Source organism: Tachysurus vachellii, chromosome 22 (genome assembly GCF_030014155.1).
Source record: "Tachysurus vachellii isolate PV-2020 chromosome 22, HZAU_Pvac_v1, whole genome shotgun sequence".
NCBI classification, from domain to species: Eukaryota; Metazoa; Chordata; class Actinopteri; order Siluriformes; family Bagridae; genus Tachysurus; species Tachysurus vachellii.
In genome coordinates this window covers 292,501-310,000 of record NC_083481.1, presented here as the reverse complement: position 1 = coordinate 310,000, position 17,500 = coordinate 292,501, and the positions used below count along the sequence as shown (strand labels likewise).

Sequence of the window (17,500 nt, the reverse complement as noted above, 5' to 3'; positions counted from 1 at the left end):
TCTCCAGGTCATGTTGGTTCTGTGTGCATCAGCTGCTGTAACACCCCGTTGTGTAACGGGCCACGTCCTCCACACACACACTCCACAGCATACACACACGCCTACACACACAGCCATCACCTGCTCTCCATCCTCACGCTGTCTGCCATGGCAACGACAACCCTCACACCCTGATAGTTGGAGCTGAAACCCAAACTGGACAAAACTTTAAAGGACACGTTTGCAGCTGGAGTAAACATTTACATAATAAATAAAGTTACACACTGTTGGTAATGAGGTTAAAAACAAAGTGCTAAAATAAGATCAAAGTTTTAATAAAGATACAATTTAACAGTATTGATGTGATTCATGACTGACACAATGGAGGGAATTGTGATTACAGTAAGTGTGTGATTGTAGTGTGTGATTGTAGTGTGTGTGTGAGATTATAGTGTGTGTGTGATTAGTGTATATTTATAGTGTGTGTGATTATAGTTAGAGATGCACCGATACCACTTTTTCTCTTCCGATCCGATACCAGAGTTTGCCAGTATCGGCCGATACCGATATCTGTTGTTTTCTACCTTTAAAACTAAAGAATGTAAACAACTCGTTTAGTTATTAAGATTTATTTGTTTCTGGCAAAGAAATACAAAAATGTCCTTATTACTGAATGAAAACACAAGAAACCTTAAAAAAAGTATTAATGCAGCAGCAAACAGTACTTTTAATTAGTTAGTGTTATAACAATCTAAACTATATATACTGCAATTATTAAATTAAATTATTGATTAATATTAACTATTAAATTAATATATATAGTGAATATATAAAGTGAATCTTAAATCTTAACTCTTGAAACACAATGCAAACTGTATTAAACATTAAACCTTACACCCAAATGAGCGACATGTTTAACACACTGAGGTAAATGTAAAGGGTTCCTGTTAAACTTGCTGTCTGTCGCAGGCGGTTGTGCAACATATTTCCCATAAAATCTATTATATTTATTTTCATTAATGTAATTTAATATCTAAGTGTATTTTTCTTATAAGTTTAAGCAATAGTCTATGATGTTTGCTGTTCATTAATCAACCACCACGGGCGTCGGAAGTAAATAAAAAGTGGGCGTGTCCTGTCCCACACATATAATGGTTCCGACGCCCATGACCATGGGTATCGGATTTGGATCGGTCACACACCATCGATACCCTGTCCACTCAAAATGCTTGGATCGGCGTCGATACCGATCCAAAATATCGGATCGGTACATCCCTAATTATAGTGTGTGTGTGTGTGTGTGAATAGAGTGTAAATTTATAATGTGTGTTATTATAGTGTATATTTATAGTGTGTGATTATAGTTGTAGCGCTCTGCCAACATGTAGGATAACACGCCCCAAGACACGCCCCTTTCTGCTCATTGGCTACACGTTTGTTTGGTTATTCGGTCCGACTCAGAAAACTAGTAATATAGTGAATTAAAGTACATAGACAAAAAGAATAAAACAATAACTACTTTATTCTTTAATAAACTACTTAGAATACGCTATAGTTTAGTAACTTGAACCTTTTTAATACCTTCATGGATAGATTTTGTGGTCACGACCAACTTAGTTAGCAAAACAAAAGAGAAAAGAGAAACGCGGCCTGGACGATGTGAGCGTTGTGGCTATAAACGACTTCACCCCTTCGTCTAAATCGGTATAAACAAAAAGACTCACAGTCACTTCACAGTCCCGAGTCCAGGGTCAAACAGAGAATAATACATTTAGGCTCCTCAGAAATAGCCCTTTGTGATCCACTAACACATGAGCACTTTATCCTCAGAAAGTTCGGGAACACCGCCTGTAATCCGTAGTGAACTTTAGAGATATGCTCGAGGAAACAAAGGAAAAACAACTCCACAAAAGTCACTATTTGTCTTAGTGTCTACTGGACGCTGTATCCTGTCACACTGATGTTAGTAAAGAGCGGAAAGAAACAAGAAAGTCCTCAGATGATGTTTATAATGAGCGACACCTCCGCATGTCTCTCCAGCACAAAAACAAACATGTCCGACTCTCTTCTCTTGTCTTCAATCACCTCACCACAAAGACCCGCTCCCATCCAATCACACACATCACAATTAACACACCAGGCCCTGAACCAATGGGCTTAAGACATCAATTATATTTGAGGATAATAAGTGAGTTTGTGACTATAGTGTGTGTGTGTGATTAGAGCGTATATTTATAGTGTGTGTGATTATAGCTGCTATACATGTCTGCTAAATGGACTGGATTCCCCACAGTGTGTGTGTGTGTGTGTGTGTGTGTGTGTGTGTGTGTGTGTGTGTGTGTGTGTGTGTGTGTGTGTGTGTGTGATTATAGCTGCTATACATGTCTAATAAATGGACTGGATTCCCCACAGTGTGTGTGTGTGCGTGTGTGTGTGTGTGTGTGTGATTATAGCTGCTATACATGTCTGATAAATGGACTGGATTCCCCACAGTGTGTGTGTGTGTACTTGACTATGTTGGGATGGTCGACTTGTGTGTGATTATAGTGTATGTGTGTGAGATTAGAGCGTATATTTATAGACAGTGTGTGTGTGAATATTGTGTGATTGTGTGTGTGTGTGTGATTATAGTGTGTGATTATAGTGTGTGTGTGATTAGAGCGTATATTTATAGACAGTGTGTGTGTGTGTGATTATAGTGTGTGTGTGTGATTAGAGCGTATATTTATAGTGTGTGTGATTATAGCTGCTATACATGTCTGATAAATGGACTGGATTCCCCACAGTGTGTGTGTGTGTGTGTGATTATAGCTGCTATACATGTCTAATAAATGGACTGGATTCCCCACAGTGTGTGTGTGAGATTATAGCTGCTATACATGTCTGATAAATGGACTGGATTCCCCACAGTGTGTGTGTGTGTGTGTGTTTGTGTGTGTGATTATAGCTGCTATACATGTCTAATAAATGGACTGGATTCCCCACAGTGTGTGTGTGTGTGTGTGTGTGATTATAGCTGCTATACATGTCTAATAAATGGACTGGATTCCCCACAGTGTGTGTGTGTACTTGACTATGTTGGGATGGTCGACTTGTGTGTGATTATAGTGTATGTGTGTGAGATTAGAGCGTATATTTATAGACAGTGTGTGTGTGAATATTGTGTGATTGTGTGTGTGTGATTAGAGCGTATATTTATAGACAGTGTGTGTGTGTGATTATTGTGTGTGTGTGTGATTATATCTGCTATACATGTCTGATAAATGGACTGGATTCCCCACAGTGTGTGTGTGTGTGTGTGTGATTATAGTGTGTGTCTGTGTGATTATAGTGTGTGTGTGTGATTATATCTGCTATACATGTCTGATAAATGGACTGGATTCCCCACAGTGTGTGTGTGTGTGTGTGATTATAGTGTGTGTCTGTGTGATTATTGTGTGTGTGTGTGATTATAGCTGCTATACATGTCTGATAAATGGACTGGATTCCCCACAGTGTGTGTGTGTGTGATTATAGTGTGTCTGTGTGATTATTGTGTGTGTGTGTGTGTGATTATAGCTGCTATACATGTCTGATAAATGGACTGGATTCCCCACAGTGTGTGTGTGTGTCTGTGTGATTATTGTGTGTGTGTGTGATTATAGCTGCTATACATGTCTGATAAATGGACTGGATTCCCCACAGTGTGTGTGTGTGTCTGTGTGATTATTGTGTGTGTGTGTGATTATAGCTGCTATACATGTCTGATAAATGGACTGGATTCCCCACAGTGTGCTACATTCAGTCACAGTTTATTCTTTTTGTGAAAATATGGCAGTATTGGCAGTAACAAGGGATCATTAGAGAAACTAAAGCAAACTGTTTCTTTACTATTTTAACTATTCCTGAATGAATCACTAATATAAACCCTGATCAGTAGCTACGTCTTCACTCGATGTGATCAATAATGACCCGATCAAAATATTCAAATAAGTAATTAATATTACACTACTTGCATGTACAGCAGATACAAATAATACAATTAAATGCAAAAAAGGAGAAACTGCACCTTCAGATTGGCAGGGAAGAGATACAAGTAATATTTCTGTTTCTAACTTAATAAAAGTGACAAATGTGAATAAATTGGCAGAAACGCTGTAGAAGGGATAAGTGTGTAATTCTAGCAATGATTATGAGCTAAAGTCTAATTAAAACTATTTATAAAAACAATTCATCTGCTTCATGTTTATTCAGCTTTATGTCCAGTATCACATTTAAGTGTTTAAAGAAAATGTTTTAAAAAGAACTCATTTATTTTTAGACCAAATCTAATAATAATAATAATAATAATAATAATAATAATAATAATAATAATAATAAACAAATCATGGTAATAGGGACCAGCATGTTAACTTTATCAGGGTTACTGCACAAACTAAACATCATCACTTTCAAAAACTAAAATAAAATTAAGACACTGGAGTAGAAAATCTGAATAATTCAATTCGTAATTAAGCTGTTAGGTAAATTTGTGAGGCAAAAGTTGCAGATCACAGATTCTTTCATTTTTTGGCCAATGACTGTTTATTTCTTCTCTTTCTTTTTATCCTGCAACAAATGAAGAAAACAGAAAAATAATAATATATTAGCAATAAAATTCCTAAATGTAATAAATGAGCATGAAAGTTATTATATATATATCTGAGCTGCTTAAGGATTCTTTTCTTTCATTCGAACCTCACACACACACACACACACACACACACACAGACAGCAAAACATTTTAATAAATTCAGATCTTTTTATTCCACTGATTACTCTGATCATTATCCCGTGTGCAGGTGTAATATAAAACATCAAACACAGACATGGATCATTTACCTTCTCATTCATAGCCAGCAGGACCATGAGCTTTCTGAAGATGGTCACAAAGTCCAGGAACAGATCCACACAATGCCTACAAAGAGAATAACAGAAGTTTAATAAACTCTATAACAGCACTGGGTCTGTTTTAAACGTTTCCAGTGTACATATTTCTATAAAACTCCAGACTATTGAGATTAAGTTAATAATTATTTTCTACCATCTCACATGTGAAGCTCTTGATTATGAATATTATTGAATTGTGAATCTTGATTGTGAATATTATTGAATTGTGAATCTTGATTGTGAATATTATTGAATTGTTTCTGTTCATGACAAATAATAAACAAGCACAATTTTTCTACACAATCTCAGGTTTGTTGGGTTGTAAACGTTACCAAATGTCTGCGTTCCTTCGGAAAATAATTTGAGCTTTACATTATGCTGCACTTTAATGTGGTGCTTGATTCAGCCTGGTGTAATATCACTAACTGTACAGTTACCAGATGTAGTCTTTATCTCCCATCTCTGCTTTCTCGATGATCAGCTGAGTGTCGAACAGCACAAATCCACACATGATGACCAGAGCGATGTACATGTGAGCCTACAGACAGAAAGAAGAGTTTAACTCCGGTGTATTCAGGATCACATCACTTCTACATTCTCACTGTACGTTTACTAAATCAACACAGAACCTGATGAGAATTCCTGCTTTATTTTTTAACCAAGTAAAATTCCTCAGCATTTAAAACGTTTCACTTCTGATTCAGTCTGTCGCTATTTAACAACAAAATACGCAGAAGTGTTCACCTTAAAGAGCGCCATGGAGCCGATGAACATGTTAAGGACAGAAACCAGGAGCAGGATGGACAGGCCAGACATCAGAGTACCTTGCAAAGGAAACACACGCATTACACACAACACACATGAAAACAACATGCACACACACACACACAAATATATGTGATGTTTACCTCCCAGGAACAGGTAACTCCTGCGCTGAGCGTAAAGAGCACTCAGAGTGAAGCAGACGAAAATGACCGAGGTGCCTAGAAACGCTGTAATGATGATGCTACACACACACACACACACACACACACACACACACACACATTTAAACTCTAAACTATAAAACACATTACACTGTAGAATATTTTACTCCATTAAGGGTTTATACTGTGTAAGTGTCTCTAAAATACCTCGGGTTGATGCTAATGACATAATCCATGGCAGGTCCGAGTCCCACACCTATAACACATGCAATAATAATAAGATTTTATTACACAACTGAGTTCTGGACTGTGATTGGTCAGAGGGTGCTGATTAATTCTCTGCAACAGCATCTCTGACAGTAACACTGTTTAATAAGTAATAAATGCTAAATTGATGTGGTTTGTAAGGAATAAAACTTGATGTAAGTGAGGAAGAGGAGGAGGAGGATGATTATGACCTGTGAGGAAGGCGAACGCAGACAGAATAGCAAGTCTCTTCTTCTCTGTCTCGGGGCTGTGAGGAGTCATAGAGAGCCACATCATCATCGCCAGTGAACCCAACACAGACAGTAGCCCACCCTGAGAGAGAGAGAGAGAGAGAGAGAGAGAGAGAGAGAGAGGGAGAGAGAGAGAGAGAGAGAGAGAGGGAGAGAGAGAGAGAGAGAGAGAGGGAGAGAGAGGGGAAGACAGTCAGACAGAGAGAGAGTGAGAGAGAGACAGTCAGACAGAGAGAGAGTGAGAGAGAGAGAGAGAGACAGTCAGACAGAGAGAGTGAGAGAGAGAGAGAGAGAGAGACAGTCAGACAGAGAGAGTGAGAGAGAGAGAGAGAGAGAGAGAGAGAGAGACAGTCAGACAAAGAGAGAGTGAGAGAGAGAGAGAGAGAGAGAGACAGTCAGACAGAGAGAGTGAGAGAGAGAGAGAGAGAGAGAGAGAGAGAGAGACAGTCAGACAGAGAGAGAGTGAGAGAGAGAGAGAGAGAGAGAGAGAGACAGTCAGACAGAGAGAGTGAGAGAGAGAGAGAGAGAGAGAGAGAGACAGTCAGACAAAGAGAGTGAGAGAGAGAGAGAAAAGAAAAAGACCTTTATATTTGTATATTCACTACACAGAGTACATCATGGTAAAAACATCTCTAAAACAAAGGTATAAAACACAAAGTATTTTATTTGTAAATCAACGTCAGCATCTCAGCTACACACATGGCTAAAGAAGTTACGTTAACATTTTACTGAATTAATTTAAACATGATATTTTAAATGAATGCCGTCTTAAAACACATTAAAAAAATTTAAATATTCATGAGGTTTAAGTATTTCACTAACCAAGCACATCCCTACTGCTCACCACACAACCTGCTAAACTCCACCCACTTTCTCAGGTACTGTGATGCGATGGAACATAAATACAGGAGAAGTGAAAGGATACCTGAAAGAGGCGTGTGACGACGTGGACGTACGCTCCGGCTGCTGCCACAAGCATGCACAAGGACAAACTGGCGTACACATTCTTCAGGTGCTGCTGGGTGGAGCGGGAACTGGGGAAATAAATTAATTAATAAAATGAAAATACAGGAGAGGACACAAGCAAGATTTTATCATCTGTACACTTACATCTGGGAAAACTTCCAAAGGGCATCGAAGTTGATGTTGCGGTCGAACACATTCATCTTCACACTGTTTAGATACAGAGTCAACTCCTACACTTGGAAAAGAAATAATAGGACTTAAAGTTTTTATATTCAGATTTTTAAATACAGATATTCACCAAAAATAAAATAAAAAATTAGATATATATTAAAGTAATATAATTATACTGAAATATAATTCTCAAATAACAGAATTTAACTCGATTTAGCTGCTCAATGATATTTAATATTTTATACTTTTGCATTAAACCCATTCTATTTTATTTTTTATTATTATATACAAACCCTTATCAAGGTGGGCAATACAAGCATTTAAATGTCTACAAAATTACACAGCACTAAATACATAATATAAGAATGCATATAAACCTTAATCAACATCACCATTTCACTTTCAATACAGATTAATTTATTGTGCTTGTAACAACAGACGTCAGCACAAAGCAGCTTTACAGAAATCCACATATAAATTTTAATTCATTTGAGTCCAGCGGCAGGATCTCAGTGCTGCCGCCTGGGTTCAAGTCCCAGTCAGGGAGCTGACCCAGCCACTGTAGAGTTACCGAGGAGTTACCGTAGAGTTACTGCAGAGGTACTGTAGAGTTACCGTAGAGTTACCGTAGAGTTACCGAGGAGTTACCGCAGAGTTACTGCAGAGGTACTGTAGAGTTACCGTAGAGTTACCGTAGAGTTACCGAGGAGTTACCGTAGAGTTACTGCAGAGGTACCGAAGAGTTACTGTAGAGGTACTGTAGAGTTACCGTAGAGTTACCGTAGAGTTACCGAGGAGTTACCGTAGAGTTACTGCAGAGTTACTGCAGAGGTACCGAAGAGTTACCACAGAGTTACTGTAGAGTTACCGCAGAGGTACCGTAGAGTTACTGTAGAGTTACCGCAGAGTTACCGCAGAGTTACTGTAGAGTTACCGCAGAGTTACTGTAGAGTTACCGCAGAGTTACTGTAGAGCTACCGAAGAGTTACTGTAGAGCTACCGAAGAGTTACTGTAGAGTTACCGAAGAGTTACTGTAGTTACCGAAGAGTTACTGTAGAGTTACCGCAGAGTTACTGTAGAGCTACTGTAGAGCTACTGCAGAGTTACAGAAGAGTTACTGCAGAGTTACCAAAAATTTACTGCAAAGTTACCGAAGAGTTACCAAAGAGTTACCAAAGAGTTACCAAAGCGTTACTGTAGTTACCGAAGTGTTAATGTGGAGTTACCGCAGAGTTATTGCAGAGTTACTGCAGAGTTACCGTAGAGTTACCGAGGAGTTACCGTAGAGTTACTGCAGAGGTACTGTAGAGTTACCGTAGAGTTACCGAAGAGTTACCGTAGAGTTACCGAAGAGTTACCGTAGAGTTACCGTAGAGTTACCGAGGAGTTACCGTAGAGTTACTGCAGAGGTACCGAAGAGTTACCACAGAGTTACTGTAGAGTTACTGTAGAGTTACTGTAGAGTTACCGCAGAGTTACCGCAGAGTTACCGAAGAGTTACTGCAGAGGTACCGTAGAGTTACTGCAGAGGTACCGTAGAGTTACTGCAGAGTTACCGCAGAGTTACTGTAGAGTTACTGTAGAGTTACCGCAGAGTTACCGAAGAGTTACTGCAGAGGTACCGTAGAGTTACTGTAGAGCTACCGCAGAGTTACCGAAGAGCTACTGCAGAGTTACCGCAGAGTTACCGCAGAGTTACTGTAGAGCTACCGAAGAGTTACTGTAGAGTTACCGAAGAGTTACTGTAGTTACCGAAGAGTTACTGTAGTTACCGAAGAGTTACTGTAGTTACCGAAGAGTTACTGTAGAGCTACTGTAGAGCTACTGTAGAGCTACTGCAGAGTTACAGAAGAGTTACTGCAGAGTTACCAAAAATTTACTGCAAAGTTACCAAAGAGTTACCAAAGAGTTACCAAAGAGTTACCAAAGCGTTACCAAAGCGTTACCAAAGCGTTACTGTAGTTACCGAAGCGTTAATGTGGAGTTACCGCAGAGTTATTGCAGAGTTACTGCAGAGTTACCGTAGAGTTACCGAGGAGTTACCGTAGAGTTACTGCAGAGGTACTGTAGAGTTACCGTAGAGTTACCGAAGAGTTACTGTAGAGTTACCGAAGAGTTACCGTAGAGTTACCGTAGAGTTACCGAGGAGTTACCGTAGAGTTACTGCAGAGGTACCGAAGAGTTACCACAGAGTTACTGTAGAGTTACTGTAGAGTTACCGCAGAGGTACCGAAGAGTTACTGCAGAGGTACCGAAGAGTTACTGCAGAGTTACCGCAGAGTTACTGTAGAGTTACCGTAGAGTTACCGAGGAGTTACCGTAGAGTTACTGCAGAGGTACCGAAGAGTTACCACAGAGTTACTGTAGAGTTACTGTAGAGTTACCGCAGAGGTACCGAAGAGTTACTGCAGAGGTACCGAAGAGTTACTGCAGAGTTACCGCAGAGTTACTGTAGAGTTACTGTAGAGTTACCGCAGAGTTACCGTAGAGTTACCGTAGAGTTACCGCAGAGTTACCGCAGAGTTACCGTAGAGTTACCGCAGAGTTACCGCAGAGTTACCGAAGAGGTACCGCAGAGGTACCGCAGAGGTACCGAAGAGTTACTGTAGAGTTACTGTAGAGTTACTGTAGAGTTACTGTAGAGTTACCGAAGAGTTACTGTAGAGTTACCGAAGAGTTACTGTAGAGTTACCGCAGAGTTACTGCAGAGTTACCGCAGAGCTACTGCAGAGTTACCGAAGAGTTACTGTAGAGTTACTGTAGAGTTACTGTAGAGTTACCGCAGAGTTACTGTAGAGTTACCGCAGAGTTACTGTAGAGTTACCGCAGAGTTACTGTAGAGTTACTGTAGAGCTACTGCAGAGTTACAGAAGAGTTACTGCAGAGTTACCAAAAATTTACTGCAAAGTTACCAAAGCGTTACCAAAGCGTTACCAAAGCGTTACCGTAGTTACCGAAGTGTTAATGTGGAGTTACCGCAGAGTTATTGCAGAGTTACTGTAGAGTTACCGTAGAGTTACCGTAGAGTTACCAAAGAGTTACCAAAGAGTTACTGTGGAGTTACCGCAGACTTACTGCAGAGGTACCGAAGAGTTACTGCAGAGGTACTGAAGAGTTACTGCAGAGGTACCGAAGAGTTACCGCAGAGGTACCGAAGAGTTACCGCAGAGGTACCGAAGAGTTACCGCAGAGGTACCGAAGAGTTACCGCAGAGGTACCGAAGAGTTACCGCAGAGGTACCGAAGAGTTACCGCAGAGGTACCGAAGAGTTACCGCAGAGTTACCGAAGAGTTACCGCAGAGTTACTGCAGAGTTACTGCAGAGTTAACTCCCAGTGCAGGTCCCAAGCCTGTTAAAAAATGGGAGGGTTGCATGAGGAAGGGTATTAAAAAAAACTAAGGCTCACTATACCCCTTCCATCTGTCAGTGGATCACCAGCTTCCTGACAGACAGGAAACAACAGGTGAGACTGGGAGGTGTCACCTCCAGCATTCGGACAATCAGCACTGGTGCTCCTCAGGGATGTGTCCTCTCCCCACTGCTATTCTCCCTCTACACTAATGACTGCACTTCAAGTGACCAAACTGTTAAACTCCTGAAGTTTGCAGATGATACGATGCTCATCGGGTCTCATCCAAGATGACGATGCATACCGACAGGAGGTGAAGCGGCTGGTGCTGTGGTGCAGTCAGAACAGTCTAGAGCTAAACACCCTCAAAATTGTGGAGATGATAGTGGAATTTAGGAAAGACCCCTCAACACCACTCCCCCTCACAATATCAAACAGCCCGGTGTCATCTGTGGAGACCTTCAAGTTTATGGAAACTACCATTTCCCAAGACCTGAAATGGGAGTGCAACATAAACTCCATCGCCAAAAAGGCCCAATTAAGGAAGTTTGGTCTGCCACAGGATCTGTTGATGCTGTTCTACACTGCAGTCATTGAATCTGTCCTGTTATCCATCACCATCTGGTTTGGTGCAGCAACTAAACAGGACAGGAACAGACTGCAACGCACATTAAAAACAGCAGAAATAATAATTGCCGCCCCCCTGCCCACCCCCCAGGACTTGTACGACAGAAGAACCGGAAACCGGGCAGTAAAAATCACCACTGACCCGTCACACCCTGGACACACCCTCTTTCAGCTCCTACCTTCTCTCAGGTGCTACAGAACTCTGCTTACTAAAACTGCCAGACACGGGAACAGTTTGTTTCCCCCAGACAATCACCCTGATTAACACCTCACCATCATTATATTCACTGCTTCATATCTATAAGTACTGCATTATCAGGACTGTCAGTCATCACATCATCTGTATATATTACACACTACTGCTATATACTGCTGTATATATTTACTACTACTAAAAGCATGTGGTTAAGGTGTTGGGCTACCAATCAAAAGGTTGTGAGTTCGATTCCTACGTCCACCAAACTGCCACTGTTGGGCCCCTGAGCAAGGCCCTTAACCCTCAATTGCTCAGGTGTAGAAAAATCTATGTCGCTCTGGATAAGTGCGTCTGCTAAATGATGTAAATGTAAATATTCCGTATTCATCTTTAATACTCATAATGTCTATTGTATCACATCTGTTTTGTCTTGTATAGTATAGTGTTATTTATGTGTGTATTGTATAGTATAGTGTTATTTATGTGTGTATTGTATAGTATAGTGTTATTTATGTGTGTATTGTATAGTATAGTGTTATTTATGTGTGTATTGTATAGTATAGTGTTATTTATGTGTGTATTGTATAGTATAGTGTTATTGTATGTATTGTATAGTATAGTGTTATTTATGTGTGTATTGTATAGTATAGTGTTATTTATGTCTGTATTGTATAGTATAGTGTTATTTATGTGTGTATTGTATAGTATAGTGTTATTTATGTCTGTATTGTATAGTATAGTGTTATTTATGTGTGTATTGTATAGTATAGTGTTATTTATGTGTGTATTGTATAGTATAGTGTTATTTATGTGTGTATTGTATAGTATAGTGTTATTTATGTCTGTATTGTATAGTATAGTGTTATTTATGTGTGTATTGTATAGTGTAGTGTTATTTATGTCTGTATTGTATAGTATAGTGTTATTTATGTGTGTATAGTATAGTATAGTGTTATTTATGTGTGTATTGTATAGTATAGTGTTATTTATGTCTGTATTGTATAGTATAGTGTTATTTATGTGTGTATTGTATAGTGTAGTGTTATTTATGTCTGTATTGTATAGTATAGTGTTATTTATGTCTGTACTTTTGTCACAAACAGCTAGAACCAAATTCCTTGTGTGTGTAAACACACTTGGCCAATAAACCTGGTTCTGATTCTGGTTCTGATTCTGATGATCCTCTGTAGCAGCCGAAGGAAGGAAAAAATCTCTAAAGATCAAGTCACAGAGAACACAGAGAACACAGAGAACACAGAGAACACGAAAACTATCCAGGCTGCTACTGATTCTTTTCCTCTACATGGACTCCCCCCATACCGACTCATCCACACAGTGAATCATTTCTACATTGAATCATCTTTATACCGAATCATTTCACAACGAATCAGATCCATACTGACTCCTGAATCGTCTGCATTTTGACTCTTCCTCGTTCTTCTACGCTTCCTTATTATTACGTGCCAAACGTCATCCGTTTTAAAGAAACTGAGATGTTTAGCGATGTCTGATTTGTTTATAATAAAATGTGAGTTCAGCCTTGAACTCAGTGTTGGTCACCAACACAGTGTTTAAAGTGCAGCTGTTCCAGTGAATTATTAACACAATGAGACCGGAGAAATAAAAGCTGAACAAATAACACTGATTTGCGTGTAAATTTTAATACGTAATCATTTCACATGTATTCCTGTGTGCGTGTGTAAGGTATTTAACACTGTTTAATATGAGCTGTGGGCGTTTACTCGAGCGTTAGCATTAGCATTAGCATGTCAGGATAGTTTCAGATTACTTTCCGTGACCTGAACAAACTCAGGTGCTTCGTTACAGCTATAAGACGATGTTTTATATAAACATTTAGTTGTATTTAAAACATATTTTAAGTCTATATAACGCTTTAAAGCGGTGTTTATATTAGCATTAGCGGCTAATGGCTAGCGGGTGTTATTACTCCAAACTGCTGACGTTTCTCGAATATTCCTAACAAAAACTGTAACTATGAATGTTTGGACAACTAACTCCATTTATAATACAATAAATAAGGACAGTTATATACCTGGGTCGGTTTTGTGCGCTGTCACTCGTCTGGTTCGTTCCTTCTCTGCGCGGCCTCGTAATGTTTTCGTAGCTGCGTAACTAGCCGTGAGTCAGTGCGTTATGGACCGCACTGCGCATGCGTACACGGAGTCCAATATTAATGCGCATGCGTGAGCTCAGGAACTTTGTGCTGTAATCCTTGTGTAACGTCGAAGTTTCACTGCAACTTCGTCGCTCTGAAAGTTTCCGTCTGAATCTCATCTAAAGTTAATCACTGTGTCATCGTTAGGGAATATATTTCATTTTGTGCACAATGTAGAGATGAGTTAACTGAATAATTCCTGCGTTTCAAATGTAGAAGTTATCAGTAATTCTTTTTATACGTGTTTTATTACAATAATATAATAATATTTTATTCTTATAAACTTGTGCTGAAAGTTTAGTTTGAACATACACAATAAAACACAGTAGCTACAGCATCATGGTTATGTAAAGTAGACCACTGCACTGTTCACTACTGTGTGTGTCTGTGTGTGTTTGTCTGTGTGTGTCTGTGCTTGTGTGTGTCTGTGTTTGTGTGTCTGTGTGCTTGTGTGTGTCTGTGTTTGTGTGTCTGTGTGCTTGTGTGTGTCTGTGTGCTTGTGTGTCTGTGAGTTTGTGTCTGAGTGTGTGTGTTTGTGTGTCTGTGTGTGTGTCTGTGTGCTTGTGTGTGTGCTTGTGTGTGTCTGTGAGTTTGTGTCTGAGTGTGTGTGTTTGTGTGTCTGTGTGTGTGTCTGTGTGCTTGTGTGTGTGCTTGTGTGTGTCTGTGAGTTTGTGTCTGAGTGTATGTTTGTGTGTCTGTGTGTGTGTCTGTGTGCTTGTGTGTGTGCTTGTGTGTGTGTCTGTGAGTTTGTGTCCGAGTGTGTGTGTTTGTGTGTCTCTGTGTGTTTTGTGTCTGTGTGTCTTTTTGTGTGTCTGTGTGTTTGTGTCTGTGTGTGTGTCTGTGTGCTTGTGTGTGTTTGTGTCTGTGTGCTTGTGTGTGTCTGTGTGTGTTTGTATGTGTATGTTTGTGTGTGTTTGTGTCTCTGTGTGTTTGTGTCTGTGTGTGTGTCTGTGTGCTTGTGTGTGTCTGTGTATGACCTAGAAGCAATCATTTGCATATATTTGTTTCATTTTCCATCACCATGTATTTGCATTTCAGGTCATAAGTGTGTGTGTGCAGAAAGTCTACAATACACTCTTTTATAAAATCAGTTTTATTTTAATAAGACTCAGTAGTCTGAAATATTACTGATATATTACTGCACTAAACATATCACTACAGCTACAAGCCTGGGGTTCATTCATAATAGTGTTATAATTAACAGATCTTGTGTGTTTAACATCCACTGAGGTGATATTTGTGACTCTTACTGTAAATATGATGCTGATGTTTAAACATTAACACTACGACTTCACATGCCAACATTTTGTATACAGTTTAAAAGTATGAAAAGTTCTGTAATCTGTAATAATCCCATAAACCCTGAGAGATAATAAATAAAATAAGATACTTCTTATTTAATTGACTCTGTGCATATTATAGAACACGACGGATTCAGGCAGAAATAATCTAAAAGCTTCTAAAACTATAAAGTCACACAAACATACAATAGGGCCTCATTGATTTCACACATTTCCACTAACTCCCAGCACATACACCGATTTTACAGCGGTGTAAACATCACTGAATAAATCGACAAACAGAACACAAAAATACACAGGAGTTCAAAATAATCCGTTTTTCTTCTTAGTGGCCAGCTGTTTCCACTGCGGCAAAGCGTAAAACTCATCTTTAGACATCTGGAATGCCGAGACAAAATCCGTATCTGACAGATATCTCTGTACCAGAGAGAGAAATGTATAGAAAAGGGTTCAATAATTTGTGATATTTTCAGCATGAGAAAGCACAGTAAATTGTCTGTCTGTCTGTCTGTCAGTCTGTCTGTCTGTCTGTCTGTCTGTCTGTCAGTCTGTCAGTCTGTCTGTCTGTCTGTCTGTCTGTCTGTCTGTCTGTCAGTCTGTCTGTCTGTCTGTCTGTCAGTCAGTCTGTCTGTCTGTCTCACCTCTTTCTGGGTGGGATCGACTCCCTCTGGAAGCTCCTCAGCTGATTTGTTTCTGAGATCCTCTAGAGGAAAAGACTTATACACCCGATTAGCATCGTCTGCAGTGGCGCCGCTGCTCTTATCACTGCTAGCACTCTGAACACACACACACATACACACACACACACACACACACACACACACAGATTACACTTATGCTGCTCTCATTGTCAGTAGAATGTAACTAACTGATGATGGTATGGAGTGATATAAAGGTGTACATTAGTGAGTCCTCCTGCAGGGGTGATGTTAACCGCTTCTGCAGCCATGCCCAGTTCCTCCCTCAGCTGATTGTAAGTTTTGCCACCCTAACACACAACAAACACTTTAATCAGAGTCACACTATGAGACATGGCATGAAGATACACACAGTAATGTTCCAGTGAGACAAAACCACTTTCATGACCACTTTCACATAACTAAATGCTTTAAATGGTAAAACCAGACTGCAGTGTTTCCAGGAACATGTACTGTAATGCATTAAAGTCTTAAAATCTTACGCTCCACTTGTTTGGGTCCCAGGCCAGGAACCAGCCGGTGAAGGTCGGGGGTTCAAATCCCTGTTTAATGAGAACGATGGGTGTCTCGGGGTCTCGCATTCCAGGATGCGTGCGCAAATATTCCTGACACGTTGTGACGGATTCCTTCTTCTCCGTGTCGTTGGCCTGCCCCCCGATCCACAGGAACACCTGACACACATTCATCATCTTTTATTTATACAGCTAAGTTATTTATTAGATTATTTATCATTACTTTATTTATTTATTTTATTTATTTACGTTATTTTATTTACATTTATCATTACTTATTTGTATTAATTAATGCACAACACATTATCATTTTATCATTTTATTGTAGTTTTAATTAGATTTTAATTTAATGTTTCTTCAGACATTATTCAATCAATTGTTTTATATTCATTTCATTTTCTAAATGTTATTTATTACATCATATAAAAATTATTTATTTTACAAAATATTTGAGATTTATTTCCTAAAATCATTTGAGATGTGTTTAGAGTACGAGGAGTTTCCAGAAGTCCTATGATGAAGCCGTACCTGGTCCCAGGTGTCCAGCAGCATGACGTCGGTCTCATTCAGGTCCTCCTGCGTGAACTGAGACACTTCAGTGACGATGAACTTTCCTATTTTATTCGAACACTCGAACAGACGCGGCTGGTGATCAGACAAATCCTGCTGTAGCCTGAGAGAGACAATAAACACCCACTTATGTTTTTGGAGTTTATCTGAGAAACCTGAAACCTCACCATCTCCATCTCACTTCAGCTCAGTGACACGACACAACAGTAACAGACACAATCATTAAACTATTTCATAATGCCTCACTTTACCTTTTGTCATTTGCGTACGGAGTTTTTCCTCCCAGAAGCTGCCAGAATTCAATGGGTTCCTGTCCCTCAGCCATGATTTCCTCTGAAAGCCCTTTCCCAAGAAAAGAGCTCATCTCTTTGGCCATCGCTCGTTCATCTCCATTCGAGCCCTGAAACAGAAAATCACCAAACTAATGAGTAAGACACCTCAGGTTAACAAGCACATGGTGAGAAAGCATAAGAAATAGGTGTGTGTGTGTGTGTGTGTGTGTGTGTGTTGTGGAACTGTAGGTGTGTAGAGGTTCCTAACCTTGCCGTACCACAGGAACACTGCAGTCTGACTTTTCAGCATAAACACATCATTAGAGTTGAGTGAAGCAGCGACAGCTGGAA

General features: G+C 39.6%; 3 protein-coding genes across 4 annotated transcripts in view; 1 reads left to right on the top strand and 2 right to left on the bottom strand.

Annotated features, from left to right (window-relative positions):
- Window positions 1-256, top strand: part of LOC132838244 (ly6/PLAUR domain-containing protein 1-like) — a 3,549-nt gene extending 3,293 nt beyond the window's left edge. Inside the window, exon 3 of the mRNA XM_060858486.1 lies at window positions 1-256. This exon is cut by the window's left edge and continues 74 nt beyond it. Coding sequence (XP_060714469.1) covers window positions 1-174 — 174 coding nt within the window. The 3' untranslated portion in view covers window positions 175-256.
- Window positions 257-3,754: 3,498 nt separating this feature from the next.
- On the bottom strand, window positions 3,755-13,827 carry tegt (testis enhanced gene transcript (BAX inhibitor 1)). Of its 2 annotated transcripts, none has more exons than XM_060858426.1 (10): window positions 13,674-13,827; window positions 7,421-7,506; window positions 7,236-7,344; window positions 6,272-6,392; window positions 6,021-6,069; window positions 5,796-5,893; window positions 5,632-5,711; window positions 5,325-5,425; window positions 4,840-4,915; window positions 3,755-4,566 (listed from the first exon to the last, which is right to left on the bottom strand). In XM_060858426.1, the coding sequence occupies exons 2-10, from the start codon at window positions 7,474-7,476 to the stop codon at window positions 4,543-4,545; spliced, it is 714 nt and encodes a 237-aa protein (XP_060714409.1). In that variant the 5' UTR covers window positions 7,477-7,506; window positions 13,674-13,827; the 3' UTR covers window positions 3,755-4,542. The 2 variants fall into 2 exon arrangements, with proteins under 2 accessions (XP_060714409.1, XP_060714411.1); XM_060858428.1 differs by having other exon boundaries at window positions 7,421-7,511; window positions 13,674-13,808.
- Window positions 13,828-14,873: 1,046 nt separating this feature from the next.
- Window positions 14,874-17,500, bottom strand: part of avil (advillin) — an 8,760-nt gene continuing 6,133 nt past the window's right edge. Inside the window, exons 13-19 of the mRNA XM_060858502.1 lie at window positions 17,418-17,500; window positions 17,129-17,277; window positions 16,836-16,980; window positions 16,278-16,466; window positions 15,999-16,085; window positions 15,739-15,873; window positions 14,874-15,514 (exon numbers count right to left, since the gene is read on the bottom strand). The exon at window positions 17,418-17,500 is cut by the window's right edge and continues 97 nt beyond it. Of these exons, the coding sequence (XP_060714485.1) occupies window positions 15,401-15,514; window positions 15,739-15,873; window positions 15,999-16,085; window positions 16,278-16,466; window positions 16,836-16,980; window positions 17,129-17,277; window positions 17,418-17,500 (902 nt within the window). The 3' untranslated portion in view covers window positions 14,874-15,400. The remainder of the gene's footprint in view (window positions 15,515-15,738; window positions 15,874-15,998; window positions 16,086-16,277; window positions 16,467-16,835; window positions 16,981-17,128; window positions 17,278-17,417) is intronic.